The following is a 17721-nucleotide window of genomic DNA, read 5'->3' on the forward strand; positions in this document are numbered from 1 at the left end:
AAAAAAACGTGTTTTCTTATCTATATAATTGGCCTACGAAAAGGGGAGACACAAATACAATATGATATTCATCTAAGCTGGAGAAGGAAATTATTGACCCCCCAAAAAAAAGTTTGACTGACCCAATAACAAAGACAGTGAATATGCGCACTCACCGATGCTCTCCGCTGGTGCCAATAAGATACTGCAGGCTACAGTTCGCTCAATTAAGTTAAGAATTTTGATGACTAAAATACAGATTGCAGTCTTTTCAATGTCATCTCTTTACAGCAATAGCCATTTGCTTTCCAAACAGTTTTTCCGCTATTGTATTTTTAATATTGCCATATGCTTGGCTGGGTCTCTGCTTTTCACTGACAGTCGCAACTCAACAATCATCTATTTGATATTTGAAGCTCGCGCTGCCCAAATGGCATTAACACAACCAGTCATTATGTTTTCATCTGATTGTCAAACAATCACTTTACAAAGTGGATCCTGTAGGCTACGCGCACATTCGTCCACTCACAAAATAATTGCCGCTTTCAAATCCCAACAGTGCACTGTGCACCCACAATTTCATGAATGGAAAGAGACATCTGTTACAAAACACGTGTATTATAATAACATTCTACGATTGTCATTGGGCCTACTCTTGTACGGTAGCCTGAATTGATCCACGCGCGTCTCCGTCTCGGCCACTCATCTCCGCCTTGTCCACGAGCGTCTCAGCCACTCATCTGCGCCTAGACAAAATGTAAGTCTTCTCCTCAAACCTCAAAACAATTTGGAGCGTATACCAACCAGCCGGTTCCAGGCAATTGGCCAATTGTTCATACGGCTGATATGCAGTAATGTTAAATAATGGTGTAATAGTCTATAGTTTTTTGGGGCATGTTGTATTAATTGTGATATGCTCACGTTTTACCTGTTTTGCGTACCACTCACTATCGAGTTCCAAACTGCCTCTGGAAAAGTCAGCACAGATGCCAGAACGCTACCTTCCCCAATGCATAGTGCCAACTATAAAGTTTGGTGGATGAATAATGGTCTGGGGCTGTTTTTCATGGTTCGTGCTAGGCCCCTTAGTTCCAGTGAAGGGAAATTTTAACGCTACAGTATACATTTACACTCTAGACGATTCTGTGCTTCCAATTTTGTGGCAACAGTTTGGGGCAGGCTCTTTCTTGTTTCAGCATGACAATGCCCTCATGCACAGAGCAAGGTCCATACAGAAAAGTTTTGTAGAGGTCAGTGTGGAAGAACTTGACTGGCCTGCACAGAGTCCCGACCCCAACCCATCGAACACCTTTGGGATGAATTGGAACGCGGACTGCGAGCCAGGCCTAATCGCCCAACATCAGTGAAGGACCTCACTAATGCTCATGTGGCTGAATGGGAAGCAAGTTCCTGCAGCAATGTTCCCAAATCTAGTGGAAATCCTTCCCAGAAGGGTGGAGGCTGTTATAGAAGCAACGGAGGGACCAACTCAATATTAATGCCCATGATTTTGGAATGAGATGTTCGACAAGCAGATGTCCACATACTTTTGGTCATGTAGTTTAATTAAATCACTATGAAACCGTGACTTCTTGATATTACACTCAGCCTTTTATATTCCGGGGCCTCGTTTGGATCACTCCGCTTCCAATGGTCCTTTGTGAGACGCATTTTCAACCCTCCGGTCTCGCTCCAATCACTAGGCGCATCGAGGTGGATTCTCTTCCACATGGATTGGCGCTCTAAGCATGTGTGTAATCACCAAACATCTGCGACTCATTTAGAATATTTTGGCGAATTTCAGAGGTGAAATATTCCAGAGAGGGAGGCTAAAGGCCCTAAATGTTTTCCTTTTCATGGTGTCGGAGTGTGGGGTATTTGAATTTGAATCTTAAGTCGACTATTCACCCCCCAGGTCTCTGGGCACCGTCCAGGTGGGCTAGGGAGATAGCAATGATGTTTACCAAAAACGTGTCTGGGTTCCCTTTGTTGTTGTTTGAATCCCAGATTGAGCCATTAGTCTTACTCGTTATCCGTCTGATCAGTTGAATGAATGTGTGTAGGCCTACCACGTGCAGATTTGCTTTTTCAATTTGCCTACTGTGATGGCTGACAGATCACGATGATTTATATGGCACCCCACCTGTTCTCCAAAGGCAAGTTAGAAGAGCAGGCTACATACTGAAGATGGGGTAACACACTGCTTTGACAACTGATGTAATTAATAGTGAAACACACATGGGGTATATTTAGTGTTTTGAGGACATGAAGATATGGCCTCCCTACGTTGTTAATTATTAATCCCATTCCAGCGGATGTGTGGATATGGATGACGTCGCATACTAAATCAGTTGATAGACCCTCCATGACTGTGTGATGTTGGTTTTGGCAGTGGTGATCTCGAGTCCACTTCCAGCACGCACAGGTTTACCACCTGGGAGCCACCTCGCGCTCTCACTCGCCTGCGCTGCCAAATCAGAACTTGTGTGTGGACTGGAAATAGAACATATATAGTCCTCGCGGCAATGCAGCTAAGCAGTAGACAAAGAGCTGCTGTTACAGGTTGTGCTTTCCCGATTAAACAAAACCAAGACGATTCCCTGAGCTTCTCCACATTTGCACGCTCAGTGCAACCTAAACAACAGCTCTCAAAAACAGAAAAGGATAATAGAGCATTAGGATAATAGAGAATTTGTCTTCTTATTCTTATTATTGCATTAATATTAAATGGACTATTACTTTGAATTTACTTTGAGTCTATTATAAATGATAACAGTTCATCTTAAACATGTGAGAAAGACTATGGCCAATTTCTTTATGCACAGATCAAAATCAATCAATTGTACCTTTATTGTTTGCAGAGTGGTCGTTCACAACATGCAGGCTGGTTAGCCCACAGACACACCTATTTGGAGTCACTATCATCCACAGGCGTTCGGTCTGTCCTCTTCTGGGTGTCGATATGACAGATCAGTTCACATGATGGCATGTGGACTTCTGTGTTTTGTAAAACTAGGATATGCATGGGAAATAATGATTTGACACCAAAAAATCTCGGGCACCCGGAAAAACATTTTCTTCTCAACAGTCTTCTCATCTCCAGGCAGGCTAATTGATAACTGCGCTATCTCAATTGTTATCAAATAGATCTGTTGCACAGCCGAGTTTAGAAGGTCGACGCGCTGTTAGTAATCTGAAGTAAGTATTTTGTTAAATTAGTGCCTGAGGTATGTAAAATATGTACTTTTTAACCCTGGCCACGGGATAAAATCTAAAGGAATCCGCGCGCTAGTCCGAATCTTTTTCAGCACCAAGGACACTTACTCATGCGCGCCGCAGCTCTGAGGCGCGAAAACTTCATTCACTCTCGGTCCTGGTCCTGCCTTCCTTCATCGTGAGTATCCACCAATTGTTTATTCGGCAGAATAACACGAGATTTATCAAAAGCTTCACCAAGGATATGAAGTGCACGACCTAATCTGTGTAACCTATCCGATTTGGAATCGCTTTGAAGTGAGATTCATTTGACAGGTAAGAGCTTGTTATTTGTGTACATTTGTTCCCAGCAACAGCAGCGTGCATTCTGCATGCAGGATTACGACCATGTGGATGTATTTGTACGACTATATCAATGCAACAAAGCTTTGTTACAGACATAGAAGAGATAACGATTGATAATGACAATATACAAACTACTGGATTAGTGTATCAGGCTATTCCCATTCTATTCCTAATTCGTTTTGACACACCTCTTATAATGTCTAGAATTATTCGTACATCTTTTGTTTGATTGACAGGTTATATACATTAAGGATTTTTTGTGTGAATGCAATGTCTGTAGAATAGGGTTACTTGGTTGTAATAGTAAACAAATGAGATCATACCACCAGCCCAATAATCTTTATCTGTTTAGATCTTTGAGCAAATTTAGTAGAGACACTAATCCATGAGAGAATCCCAAAGGGACTCCTCATCCATGATATATTTGACTGTATTTCCATCATTCAACATCTATGTCTATAATGCTTTTATTTTTATTTAATCTGATATTTAATGATAATTGATGAGACTCAATCAAGTTGCATTTCCAATAGATCATACAGTTGGTCAAATTATGATGTTTCCTAAAAGGGGGAGAAGGGGGAGAAGAAGCATTATCACAACCGCAATGCATCTTGGTGTCTTTCTTTGAGCAAATTATCTTGTAAAACAATGGCGAGCCCATGGCAGCACTCAGACCCAGACTGCAGAGATGTTGATTAGGGTAAATAATTCAAGATGTGGCTGAAGAGGAATATGCTCTTCTCTTCGCATCTGGAGATCCGAGCAGAAACAGGAACAGGAGGAGGAGACGGGCCACTCTTTGTGCACCCATCTCTTTAGTCCTAATGGAATCCAGCTCACCTGTATCAGCGTGGTGCAGAGTGGGCAGTGGCCCACGGCTAAGTGCGCACACGGGGGAGGGGTGGAATCATGTTAATCCTCCTGGGTGTTTTCAGAGTAGCTGCTTCTCAAAGTATCTCAGAGCATGGCGGAGCAGTGTTATCGCTGAGCACCCAGCGTGTTAAGATGCTCCTTATCCGCTAAGAACGCAAGCGCCCCCAGCACCGGGCCACGGAGGTCGGGTGACTATGAAGTGATGTATAGATGGACGGGAGCACCTTACACCAGTTCACCTGTCCTGAAGCCACCGCACCTTGAAGTATGCCACCACCATTCACCAGATGCATTGAGCACGGTCTAATGTATGGATCTACTGTATAGAAAATGATTTATAGAATCCAGTCAACTTCAGTGTACATGGGTGGATCTGTTTTATCATTTTGTTAGAGCATGAACTGATATACAGTATAGAGGGAAACCATAGAGATCCTATTACTTTCTAATTTCTAATTCTATGGGGAAACCAAAGTAGCTAACACAACTCAAATGCCTGATAAGATATCTCAGTGTCACCCAGGTCTCTTATTCATAATTTGGGTTTTATTAGCTAGCCGTCATCTGTGATTAAAAAGCTGGATGATGAATGGCTGTGGTCCTATCAAACAGAACAGCTTAATTACTTACACCTCCTTTTGGCCTCTTAGGCTACCGATCTCATTTTAATACACACACACACACACACGCACGCACACACACACACACACACACACACACACACACACACACACACACACACACACACACACACACACACACACACACACACACACACACACACACACACACACACACACACACACACACACACACAGTGCTTCTATACCTACATGTATACTCTGCATCCAGCTCCCATACTATCTGGTTTATGACATCGCTCATTGACTGCAATATAAACTTGAATCCATGTTTGATATATGAGCTTGACAAAATAGTCTGGAATTCTTTAAACAACTAAATCATTAGTTGATTAAAAATCACTTGCCGATCAGATAAATGCTTGAACATCTTCTAGGACATTGTTTCACGTGTGAGTTATGCTTCCAGGCATTTTTGTGCTTCCATAATAGTGCAACTAGAGGAGTATGCAGCAAATGTTGTGTGTGTCCCTGGACTGGTATACCTGTAGAGCTAATAGAGAGGCCTGGGGACAGTCAAGGATCCCTGAGGTTGCTATGTAGGACCAGGGACAATGTGTGTTCAGCCATGCATCTGTCTCACTGAAAGTTATTTGGTTTATGTTGTGAGAATCTGTGTTCCCTGCAGCACATATATCATTTGTATTGGGGATGTGTGTGTTTTTGTGTGTACAGTTTGTGTCTATCTGTATTGGGGATGTATGTATTTGTGCACGTGAGTAAAATGTGTGTTTGAGAGATAACAAGACAGAATGAAAGCATGTCCCAGGTTTCAGTTTAGGATCAGGGGGGTCCACACTTGTTTCTTTCTTGTCATTGACGGTGTGTGTGATGAATAATGGAAGGACCCACAGAAAATCAAACGCAGCCCCTAAAACATAAACACCATGCCTCCATCACCCTGTCTGGGCCGATCACAGTTCTGCCTATAATGAGCTCACTGACACAGAGAACACAGAGAGGCGAGGAATCTTAAATGAGGTAGTACACAGTGAGGTGGAATCAGGCCCCTGGGAAGGGGAGAAACTATGCAACTGTACCAGGGGATTCCCTCTCTCACACAGGTGCAGAGAATACCAGGGATGGAGTTACCATAAGGGAGGAGCTGAGAAGCAGAGAAAGCTAGTAATGACAGACACACATGACCAAATCCAAACCTATTCTTTGTTCAATAGCTGAAAAGTCTGGACCACATGGTCTACTGTCAGCTCAATGATGAGGAGATGAACCATGGTGGTGTGAGATTGAGTAAGTGCCTGATTTGGTAGATTTCTCTTTAATTGCTGTATGTGTCCACTCTTTATTATTCAGCACCGGCCTTAGATTTCCTGGGCTGCTATCGTTTAAACTTCAATTACAGCTTTTCCCCTTAATTTGTTTGGTATCAGTGACCTTATTTGGAAAGTTCAGTGCTCTTCATTTTCGGAGATGGGTTTGTCTTTTTGCCTCAGCAATCTCAGTGGTTATCATTGATCCAGTCAATCTCCCAGGCCTGGATTCATGGAACTTGATTTAACTGGTTATTCCTCTGCAGTTGAAGTGTTACTTCATGATAAAAATGTATGAAAACGCTCCTGAAGAAACTTTGTTTGTTATACAACTTTTTAGCACTGAAGTTGATCGCCTTTCTGGGCAAGTTGAAGTCCACAGTCTGTCAAAGAGCGAGAGGAAGTGGTTTTCAATCTATAACAGGTATGATCAAACCTGTAGCGAGTTCTGAATGAGTTATAAGATTATAATTAAAGATTAAGATCACTTTATTGGTCAATTGTACACAAAGGTCCAACCGAAATGTGACTTCTGCTTTTAACCCAACCCCTCCAAAAGACACAAATACACACATACAGCTATTGGAGAGGTGCGGGGGGCAATGGCATCTAGGATTTGATACCACCAACCCCCCGGTTGCCAGCTCACTTCCTGTCAGACCCCCCGATATCTATCTACCCTATACTGTCACTAAATGAGATGATAGAGAGAGACAGAGAGAGATGTTAGACACAGAGTTAGGCAGAGATATCTGAGGGGGAGCCCCAAATGAAAGACATATTTGTCAGGCTGCCACTGACTGCAAAGGTAGTTCTCTCATTGCACTACCATGGCCAGATTAGGGGGATGGAAATTGTGATTTCTCCACTCATTGTCTTCAGATTAATCACTGTCTGGCTAGACATGGCACAGCGTGGCATCACATTTGGAACGGTGTGGAGTGGACTTGCCAGTGTTAGCATGTGTCATGACTATAAATTATTTCTTGACGTGAAGCATGTTTCTTCTGTGATAACTGGGTGATATTTTTCATACATACTTATAAATCCATTACTCAAATCTAGTTGTATGGGAATTGGAAATTAAGATTGCTGCTTTAAAAAAAAGTTCAGTTTCTCAAAGATGCTGATGGCATTTTCTCATAAAGGGGGTTGCCACAGGTGGTGCTCTGATTGCAGGGCAGGAGGTTGATGGATTGTTTGGGTTGGGTGATGTGAGAGCTCAGAGCACTCAATGACCCCTCCCTTTCCCATTAGCAGACCATTCCCAAGTCTTCCTCCACCCAGGCCCATTCTCGTTGTTAGCTGGAAATTTGATTTTGGGGGAAGCCTGGCTCCCATCACCCTCCTCTCCTCTCCTGTTGGTGTTGTGCTCCCAGGCAATTATTTCACAGGGAATCTCCTTCCTGGTCTTCCCTGGGCTCCAGCCTGCATATAGATGCCCACTCCCCAGCCTACCTGCCTTCCTATTATCATGTTAATGCTGCAGCTCTCCACTCCTGCCTGAGGAGGTGATTGAAAAAACGGAGACAAAATAACACCTTGTGAAGCTCTACCCCCTCTTTCCTCTTCTCCGCCCTCCCTCCTTCTTCTCCGCCCTCCCTCCTTCTCCTCCCCCCTCTTCCATCCTTGCCTGCTTTCCAAAACCTTCCCATTCCTTCACACCACCTGGCTTGAAGAGTGTAAGAGTCTGGCAGTCTCCACACACTTGAATTAAAAAGGCCATCTGGTGAAGCGGAAAGCAGAAACTAGAGGGAAGAGAAGGGAGATGGCTGCATGGGAGGAGAGAGGATGAAATAGGCTGGGTGCTCTTTGAAGTTAATACAAATCAAATTGTATTTGTCACAGGTGCTGAATACAACAGGTGTAGACCTTACTGTGAAATGCTTACTTACAAGCCCTTAACCAACAATGCAGTTTTAATAAATTAGAGTTAAAAAAAATATTTACTAAATAAAATTAAGTAAAATTAAGTAACACAATAAAATAACAATAATAAGACTATATACAGGGCTTAGCGGTAACGAGTCAATTTACGGGGGTACAGGTTAGTCGAGGTAATTGAGGTAATATGTACATAGAGGTAGGGGTAAAGTGACTATGCATAGATAATAAACAGCGAGTAGCAGCAGTGTACAAAAACAATTTTGGACAGGGAAATCATTGTAAGCCTGTTGACCGTAAAGAAGACATGGTATTATATGCATTATCTTTAGCTGTCAGACAGTGGATGTGTGGAGAGGTGCTGTACAGTTTCACTGTGTTTATCTGACTCTCCGGGGCTAAGCCAAACGCCTGACATTCCCACTCTCATTTGGTATTGGAGAAAAAAAGACCTGTCAGCCCACAAAACGCTGCAGCAGAGAGGTGCTGTAAAATAAAATGCAACGTGTCACTTCTAGTATACATACATCCACAAAACCCACAGGCATTTGCCTCTAAAGTATCTGCAGAGCAGAAATAACATTGACGGTTAGGGTGTATTGGTGAATTGAAGGTAGGCTGGTGATTTATTTGTAAGTTACAGGTAGAATAGAATACCTGGCAGTAAAGTGTGAAATAGAGCCATGCATTGGTTGATGGATGTAGTGGATGAAGTATGAATGTGTGTGCGAGTGAGAGGATGGGGCCAGTTTACAGCAGGCTCCTTTCCCAGTGCTCCCACAGGACGTTACTCTATGGTCAGATTGGTCCACTTGTCCTCTCCTCGGCCTCGCCCGCCTCGTCCCAACCCTTCATGTCTCTGGGCAAGTTTCCATGGAAACAAAGAGTACAGAGAGGTGGGAGAGTATGTGTCGGTGAGATGAGCATATATATCTCTGAGTGGACACACACACACACACACACACACACACACACACACACACACACACACACACACAGATGCATGTATGCACATGCAGGCATTCACACACACATACATACACACACACACACACACACACACACACTTTCGCACGCAAACACAGGCGAGCAGGGAAGTTCTACAGCAATGACTGAAAAACTGCACTTTTAGACTTTTAGATTTCAGAAAATGGTACTCTACTTAATTTAGATAGTAAATATCCTGCCATACAGAGCCGTATGCAACATGAGATGGTCGATGGCCATAGTGATGGATAACATGAAAGACTACTTCAATTCAATAGCGTTCTCCCAGACCCTCAAAACAAGGAAACACTTTGAGAAATCCAAATGAAATGAGTACAAAGCCAGACGGCCTTTTTTATGACTCATTTTCATAATCTCCAGCTTTCTCAGTGAGCGGATTTGACTGGCAGAAGCAGCTAGTGGCAGTGGCTCATGCAGATGATACTGGCTCAATATCCTGCTCCAATAAACTGCTCCCTTCCCTCCCCTGTAGTGTGGCTAATTAAACCCAGGGGAGGATGGAGAAGAAGAGTGACATGATGCTGGCTGCTGCCCCTCCTCTGGCCCCATCCATCCATCTCTACTGGAACCACTCTGGGTCCGGGTCCTCACACAGCTCCACACCCAGGGCCTTGCTGCTCTACAGGGGTTGCCTCCCAAATGGAAGGCTATTCCCTAGTGCACTACTTTCGACCTGGGTCCATAGGGCTCTGGTCAAAAGTAGTGCACTATGTATGGAATAGCCATTTGGGATGCAACCAGGGTCTGGCTCTGCCTCCCTACTGACCAGAGGGGAGGGACAGTGGACATAAGAATTTGGATCAGCATGGTCAACCAGGTCACCTTTGAGTTGAATTGGGGAAACATGTTAGTAATTAGTAGGGATATAAACAAAGCGAAAAAGAAACGTCCTCTCACTGTCAACTGCGTTTATTTTCAGCAAACTTAACATGTGTAAATATTTGTATGAACATAACAAGATTCAACAACTGAAACATAAACTGAACAGGTTCCACAGACATGTGACCAACAGAAATGGAATAATGTGTCCCTGAACAAAGGAGGGGGGGTCAAAATCAAAAGTAACAGTCAGTATCTGGTGTGGCCACTAGCTGCATTAAGTACTGCAGTGCATCTCCTCCTCATGGATTGCACCAGATTTGCCAGTTCTTTCTGTAAGATGTTACCCCATTCTTCCACCAAGGCACCTGCTACTTCCCGGACATTTCGTCCCAGACGTGCTCAATGGGATTGAGATCCGGGCTCTTCGCTGGCTATGGTAGAACACTGACATTCCTGTCTTGCAGGAAATCACGCACAGAACGAGCAGTATGGCTGGTGGCATTGTCATGCTGGAGGTTCATGTCAGGATGAGCCTGCAGGAAGGGTACCACATGAGGGAGGAGGATGTCTTCCCTGTAACGCACAGAGTTGAGATTGCCTGCAATGACAACAAGCTAAGTCTGATGATGCTGTGACACACCACCTAAAACCATGACGGACCCTCCACCTCCAAATCGATCCCGCTCCAGCGTACAGGCCTCGATGTAACGCTCATTCCTCCGACGATAAACACAAATCCGACCATCACCCCTGGTGAGACAAAACTGTGACATGTCAGTGAAGAGCACTTTTTGCCAGTCCTGTTTGGTCCAGCGATGGTGGGTTTGTGCCAATAGGCGACGTTGTTGCAGGTGATGTCTGGTGAGGACGTGCCTTACAACAGGCCTACAAGCCCTCAGTCCAGCCTCTCTGTGCAACTATTGGTTACATTAATTTGAATGCAGTCTTGGTTTTCATTGGTTTCAGTTGGACAAAAATAGAAAGAACTGAAACAAAGCTGTGAATGAGTAATAACACTGTCATTGTGGTTGTTATAAATTTGCCACTACAGTACTTTCTCAATGTAAATATCATGATATTTATGCAAAATTGTCTGCAGGAAGTAGGAATAATCTTATGCAGTAGAAACAGTGTTTAGATTCAATCCATCAGGGGAAAATAAGTCTTCAGCTACTGCTGCAGGGACATTTCAACAGCTCTTTGTGAGTGTGTGTATGACAATGTATGTGTTTGTGTTTGATAAATCTGTCTCATTTGCATCATTTGCTTTGACAGTGTTCCCCAAGGGATACCTTTTTATACAATTTGCGTTTGTGCGTGCATCTCTGTGTGTGTGTGTGTGTGTGTGTGTGTGTGCGCGTGCTTGCCTGCGTGTGCAACAAACAGCTGTGGACTCGTTTCCCTGCAATGAGAGGCATGCGGTCAAACAGGAAACTAGATGGAGAGAGGGAAAGAGAGAGAGAAAGCGAGGAAGATTAGAAATGGAGAGATGGAGAGAGTTTCGCACCAGAACAGTCAGAACAGTCACATGGCCCCTCAGGCACAGTTGAAGACAAACACATTCTATTCCAGAGGAAGCCATTCACCATGGGGGAGTGATGCGGTCGGTCGCTAGCGAGCTGCTTAAGAACTCAGACATGAGAAAACACTCTGGAGAATCCAGCCAGCGTCCTCCACTGTTCTCACTCACTCTCACATCACACACCCTATATATGCATGTTATACACCTGTGCAAAGAAACTAGAACGACATTTCTTCCTAATATAGGGTACTATATGTAAAACCAGGGACTTCTGTCGCCTTCTGGCTTTGAAACCGATGATTATGTCACATTATCTTGCTATATGACTTGACAGACCCCTAGGCATTTAAAAAAAGATATGTTGTTGAATATTAAATATGTAGAATGGGAAAAGGGCCAGCATGCTGCATTATGAATATAGTTGCATGTCACAAGAGAATGGAAGTAGTAAGTTAATATACATTAGCCTATGTAGTATTGTACATGTGTAACTATTAGAAATGTTCTATTATCACTTTTGTCAATGTGTCATTATCCAGTGACTATCCCTGCATCATACAGCAGTTATTATCAACACATTAATTTCACTGGAATCATAAGACAATAATTTCACTGGAATGACATGGCACACATTTAACTGGAATCATACAACACTAATTTCACTGGAATCACATGGCACACATTTCACTGGAATCACATGGCACACATTTCACTGGAATCATACAACACACATTTCACTGGAATCATACAACACACATTTCACTGGAATCATACAACACTAATTTCACTGGAATCATACAACACAAATTTCACTGGAATCATACAACACAAATTTCACTGGAATCATACAACACAAATTTCACTGGAATCACACGGCACAAATTTCACTGGAATCATACAACACAAATTTTACTGGAATCATACAACACCAATTTTATTGGAATCATACAACACTAATTTTACTGGATTCATACAACACTAATTTTACTGGAATCATACAACACTAATTTTACTGGAATCATACAACACTAATTTCACTGGAATCATACAACACTAATTTCACTGCAATCATACAACACAAATTTGACTGGAATCTTACGACACTAATTTTACTGGGATTGGAATCATACAACACAAATTTTACTGTCTCGTAAAGATGATGTATATGGAAATGAGAATGTGTCCCAGGCACCTTGATTTTCTTGGAATGTATGTGTGTGAAACAAAGGTCTCGTTGTATTGTAGCATTGACTGACTCCCCCTCTGTTTGATCCACAGGCTGTTACTCTCCAGAACCTGATGCAGGAGATGGCCTCAGCCAGGACAAAAACACTGGCTCTTTGAGATCTGGTGCCGCCGTGCCACGCTGCTCTGTTCCTTGCTAGCCTACTGTACCCTCCCCAGCTCCAGAGAGAACAGAGAGAACCAGAGGAAGAGAAACACCCGACAGCAGTAATCAGACTCACCCAGGGCCCAGGGCCATGTCACCAGGGAGGTCTCCTGGGTTGGGGCTGTACACCCTGCCCCGACCCCTCCACCTCCACCTCTCCCACCTCTGTCTGTTGTGTGTGTGTGTGTCCCTCCTGGCCCAAGCCCCACTGGGTCTCCCCATGTCAGGCTTCAATACGGACACCAAGAGGGAGATCACAGTGGACGGGGACCTGATCATAGGAGGGCTGTTCCCTGTGCACCAGAAGGGCGAGGGTGCCGAGGACTGTGGGAAAATCAACGCTCAGAGAGGGATCCAGAGATTGGAGGCCATGTTGTTAGCCCTGGACGAGATCAACAAGGACGAGCGCCTATTGCCGGGGATACGGCTGGGAGCCCACATCCTGGACACCTGCTCTAAGGATACCTACGCCCTGGAGCAGTCCCTGGAGTTTGTCCGTGCCTCCCTCACCAAGGTGGATGATAGCGAGTACACCTGCCCTGATGGCTCCTACGCCATCCATGACGACGTCCCTCTGGCCATCTCTGGGGTGATAGGAGGCTCCTACAGCGACGTCTCCATACAGGTACAGCACTGACTCTACACTCTAACGATATTTGTTTATGTTGCTCTATTCTATAGGCTCGAACTTGGATCTTAACTATGGTTGCTGATATGAGTACTGAGAGTTTTCTAGATTCTTGCTAAAGATACTTTCTAAAGTTGATACGTTTTTTTTAAACTCTGAATTGCTCCTAGTTTATTTAGTATCTCCCAGTCTCTGGTTTTGAGCAATCCATGCTTGGTAAATACTGATGCACGGACTGTTCTATAAATATATGTTACAGTCCAGATAGCTGTCGTTTCACTCCATAGAATAGAGAAGGGACACAATGATTGATGATCATATAACTTTCTCTCTTTATTTAAAGTACTGGCATGCAATTACGGTGCTCCATGTTTAGTGAGATGTTAACACAGTAGCTTTAATGAGTATGGGTTCTGCATGCCAGATCTGTTTACCTGTTTGCCCGTATGCTTGGCTGATCTCATTTGGAGGAGCTCCCTCTCTTCCCTGGTAATTCAAACTCCAGCAGTGGGCCTGTCAGATGCAAACACGCCGCAGATGTTGGGTTGAGGAGGACGGGCTGACAGGATGACTAGTGACATCATGATTACTCTCAGTAGTAGTAACAATAGTATCAGTAACGGTTGACTGGTGAGGTGAAGCAAGGCGAGCTCCTCACACTGACGTGATGAAAGGCCTACTAATTGCAATAAGATCTCACGGTTTGACCAATTTGCCCTAGCAAAATCCAAGCTTATTTGATGTTAATAGCGCTCAACGTTGCCCCTAGTTGCGGGTTTTGAAGGTATCTCCCGACTTCCTTGGGACATGGATGGACGTCCAATTTCAAAGTGAATCTTGAGTGACCTGCCTGACTAATTGGGCCCACGTTTATTGGGACTTAATAAAGCCACTGCCTTGTGAGAGGAGATGCTCCGTAGCACCCAGACTGGGAGAGAGAGAGAGAGTGTGTGCGTGCGTGCATGTCATAGATAATTGTGGACATTCACTTGCACACTCTACACACAATCACCCATATTTACATGCTCACATACACACATCAGCCAACTCCCAGCTCTGTCAGAGGAACTTCTCTAGCCTAAGGTGATACCTCCCCATACTCAATTATTATACTGTAGTTACCTTCTGGCTAGCCCACAGTAGTATAACAGGCGTGTCATCACACATGACATTATACCTTCTGGGCATCCACAGACCACCAATGGATTTCAATTAGGGTCCAAGGCATTATTAAAATAGCAGATTTAATCAGTGCAGCCTGCATGGATATTTCCTCCAGTGGGTGTACTTCAGTATGCTGGGGTCCAGCCAGTTACTGTGGTGGCTTCCTTCCCTCTCCTCTGCTTCATAGGCAGAATGACTTCATCCTATGCTGCTTGGGAGACAGGGAGGGCTGGATGAATAATAGATTGGACCATTCTACCCAGAGGGGGAAGGTTTGCTCTCTGCATGAGATATGCCCATATGTCAGGATAAAAGTATGTCATGAAGGTATGTAAAAAGTTTGGGAAGGCTCACTCTCTGGGGTGCCTTAGTGAGTGCGTCACAGTGCTTAATTGTAGATACGGATGACATCGCCGGGAATCCCCATAGTTGAAAAGGTGCTCATGATTTGAGCAATATTTGAACTATTCCTTAATGATGAGTTTCGTGCTGAGAGAGGGGATCCAGCGACTGTGGCGTTCATGCACTGATCAGCCGTTATCTAAACACCAGAGCAGAATTGGAGACTCCACTACAAGTAATTAATTTAGAAAATAGACTGAATCCAGCAATGTGCTATTACTAACTCCAATCTATTGTTCTGTGTATTCCTCCAAAACAAACATAAATACCTCATAGGGCCTGCGAGGAGGTATGGGATAAAAAGAACATGCAAACATACGTAGGCTTAATGAAGGAGGTATAATTTTGGTAAAGACTATCTGGGGCTTCTGTCTCCTCTCAGGGAGCTGCTATTCCCCGTTTCTGTTCTCAGGGTTGCCCCAGCTTCTCCCACAGTGGCTTCACGGAATCTATCAGCGGGTTGAATAGACCCACCTGCCTGCTTGACGGTGCCCCCTGCCTTTGGATAACACTTTTTTTTAACCACACGACCTCTACCCTGTACTTAGACTACACACAGTCTCAGAGGGGGTAGGGGGTAGCCTGGTAACTGATCTGTTTGTGCTTTGTTTGTGCTGCTGAAGGAGCGCTTTCTCACTTTCTGTGTTGTAGTGCTGAGCCGGTGGGCCTGTGGGTGTCTGTCTGATGAACAAGACCCAGTCTATTAGGACTGATTGAACTTGTCTTGGACTGCTCTACATAGGGTCCCAGGGAGTGTGAATCTGTCATTCCCTTCACTCTGACACTACTGGCTGTGCTTTATTGAGTGTTTTGTTCAGCCTTCCTTTTTGTGTGCTGAGCAAACTAGCCCTGCATTATTAAGGCTAATCTTCCCTTTTATTGCACTTCCTTTATCATTCATGTGTTTTTAAGCACTTTGGGTTTGTGGAACAGCGCCCAGGCAAACACACTGTACTGTCATCACAATTACCGCTACTGTAATTCCTGCAAAGGCTCACATTGTGGTGCGGACTGCGGTGTCTAATTCATAAACACAGAGTGATGGCCACATAAACAATGATTTCCTGTGCTCCTAATAGGCTATCAAATTGAGCCAGACAGACAATGGTGATGGATGAAGTGTAGCAGCCAGTCATTGGTTGCAATGATGTTATTCAGAGATATGCAGGTAAAGTGAGTATTGAGTGTGTGTGGGCATCGTTCACACGAGCTGCATGTTCTACTACTCTGCAGCCTTTGGCTCCTCAGCCCTCTCCTCTTATGTCTGTCTGTCCTGCACTCCCTGTATAATCCTGATGAGTCAGACTAGAGGCCATGTCTGGGCCGTCCAGGCCGTGTGAAAGGTCACTGTATCTGACCTCCCCGTGTGAACCCCCAGGTGGTCACGTCTGATGTGTGTGAAGCCTCCAGGGAGATGGGCAGGCCACAGGACACCTCACAATCCCCTGCTAAAGGTCCCCATTACCATGGAGATGCACCGGAACATGGCTACCTCCACCCCACTGGAGGTATGAGACTGGGGAGTTTGGGTCTGGGAGTCTGGATTGGACTGGTCACAATGAGAAGGTTGGTGCTGCTGCAGCCTGCCAGACACATGGTGGTGTTGGTGTGTCCCAGAGTCTGATGTGATCTGTGGGTGGATCTGGCCCAGGGACTTGCCAGTGGGTGTCATGGTGTTCCACAGACACAGATTGGGAGGTAGTGTGGAGGCGAGGGCCTGTGACGCCATTGGAGGCTCCACACAGGCTTACGCACACTGTTAACTGTTTTTGTAATTTTATCACTAAATACAGTAGATTAATCAATAGTATGATACTGTATAACTGGATACAGTAGATTACCATATAATGCACAGTAAAATACTATCCATTTGTTTTACAGCACACTGTATGACCTTTCTATAATTAAAACACTAAAACACTGTAGAATGCACAGTAAAATACTGTAAATGGTGCATTGTGGGAAAATGTTGTGAGCGGGGAAAGACAGTCTGTGTCATTAACATATTTAAGGCATGCTTTGTAAGAGACTTTATTTGTTGCACCCTTGAGTGAGAATGCTGTACCGCACAGAATACGTTAATATATTGTGTTATAGGAATTCTACAACCCTTGTCCTGAAACTTTACAGTAACTTACTGGCAAATTGCTGCCAGTAATTTACTGTAATTGTCATGTGGGCTCCCTCTCCGGCCTCTAGGTCACCAGGCTGCTCGTTATGGCGCACACCTGTCACCATCGTTACGCGCACCTGTGCGTCATCAGACTCACCTGGACTCCATCACCTCCCTGATTACCTTCCCTATATATGTCACACCCTTTGGTATCTTCCCCAGGAGTTATTGTTTCTGTTCCTGTGTCATGTCTGTGTGTTATTCGTGTTTTTTATTTTGTGTACCTTTGTGTTTATTTATCAAAACACTCACTCCATGAACTTGCTTCCCAACTCTCGCGCACATCATTATAGAATAACGCCTCACCTAAGGGAAGCATCAGGGAGTGTTTTTTGTTTTTGTTTCGGTGGGAATGACCTCGGGTCCGGGAGCCGCTACAGCCTCTCATGCCTCAGACAGATCG

At 44.3% G+C, this 17721-nt stretch overlaps 1 protein-coding gene across 1 annotated transcript in view; it reads left to right on the forward strand.

Moving 5' to 3' along the window:
- The first annotated feature begins 2521 nt into the window (after window positions 1-2521).
- LOC112217088 (metabotropic glutamate receptor 2-like) overlaps window positions 2522-17721 on the forward strand; it is a 65210-nt gene continuing 50010 nt past the window's right edge. The window contains exons 1-2 of the mRNA XM_024377385.2: window positions 2522-3510; window positions 12840-13576. Coding sequence (XP_024233153.1) covers window positions 13043-13576 — 534 coding nt within the window. The 5' untranslated portion in view covers window positions 2522-3510; window positions 12840-13042. The remainder of the gene's footprint in view (window positions 3511-12839; window positions 13577-17721) is intronic.

The sequence above is a fragment of the Oncorhynchus tshawytscha genome, linkage group LG02 (assembly GCF_018296145.1).
Source record: "Oncorhynchus tshawytscha isolate Ot180627B linkage group LG02, Otsh_v2.0, whole genome shotgun sequence".
In the NCBI taxonomy this organism is placed as follows: Eukaryota; Metazoa; Chordata; class Actinopteri; order Salmoniformes; family Salmonidae; genus Oncorhynchus; species Oncorhynchus tshawytscha.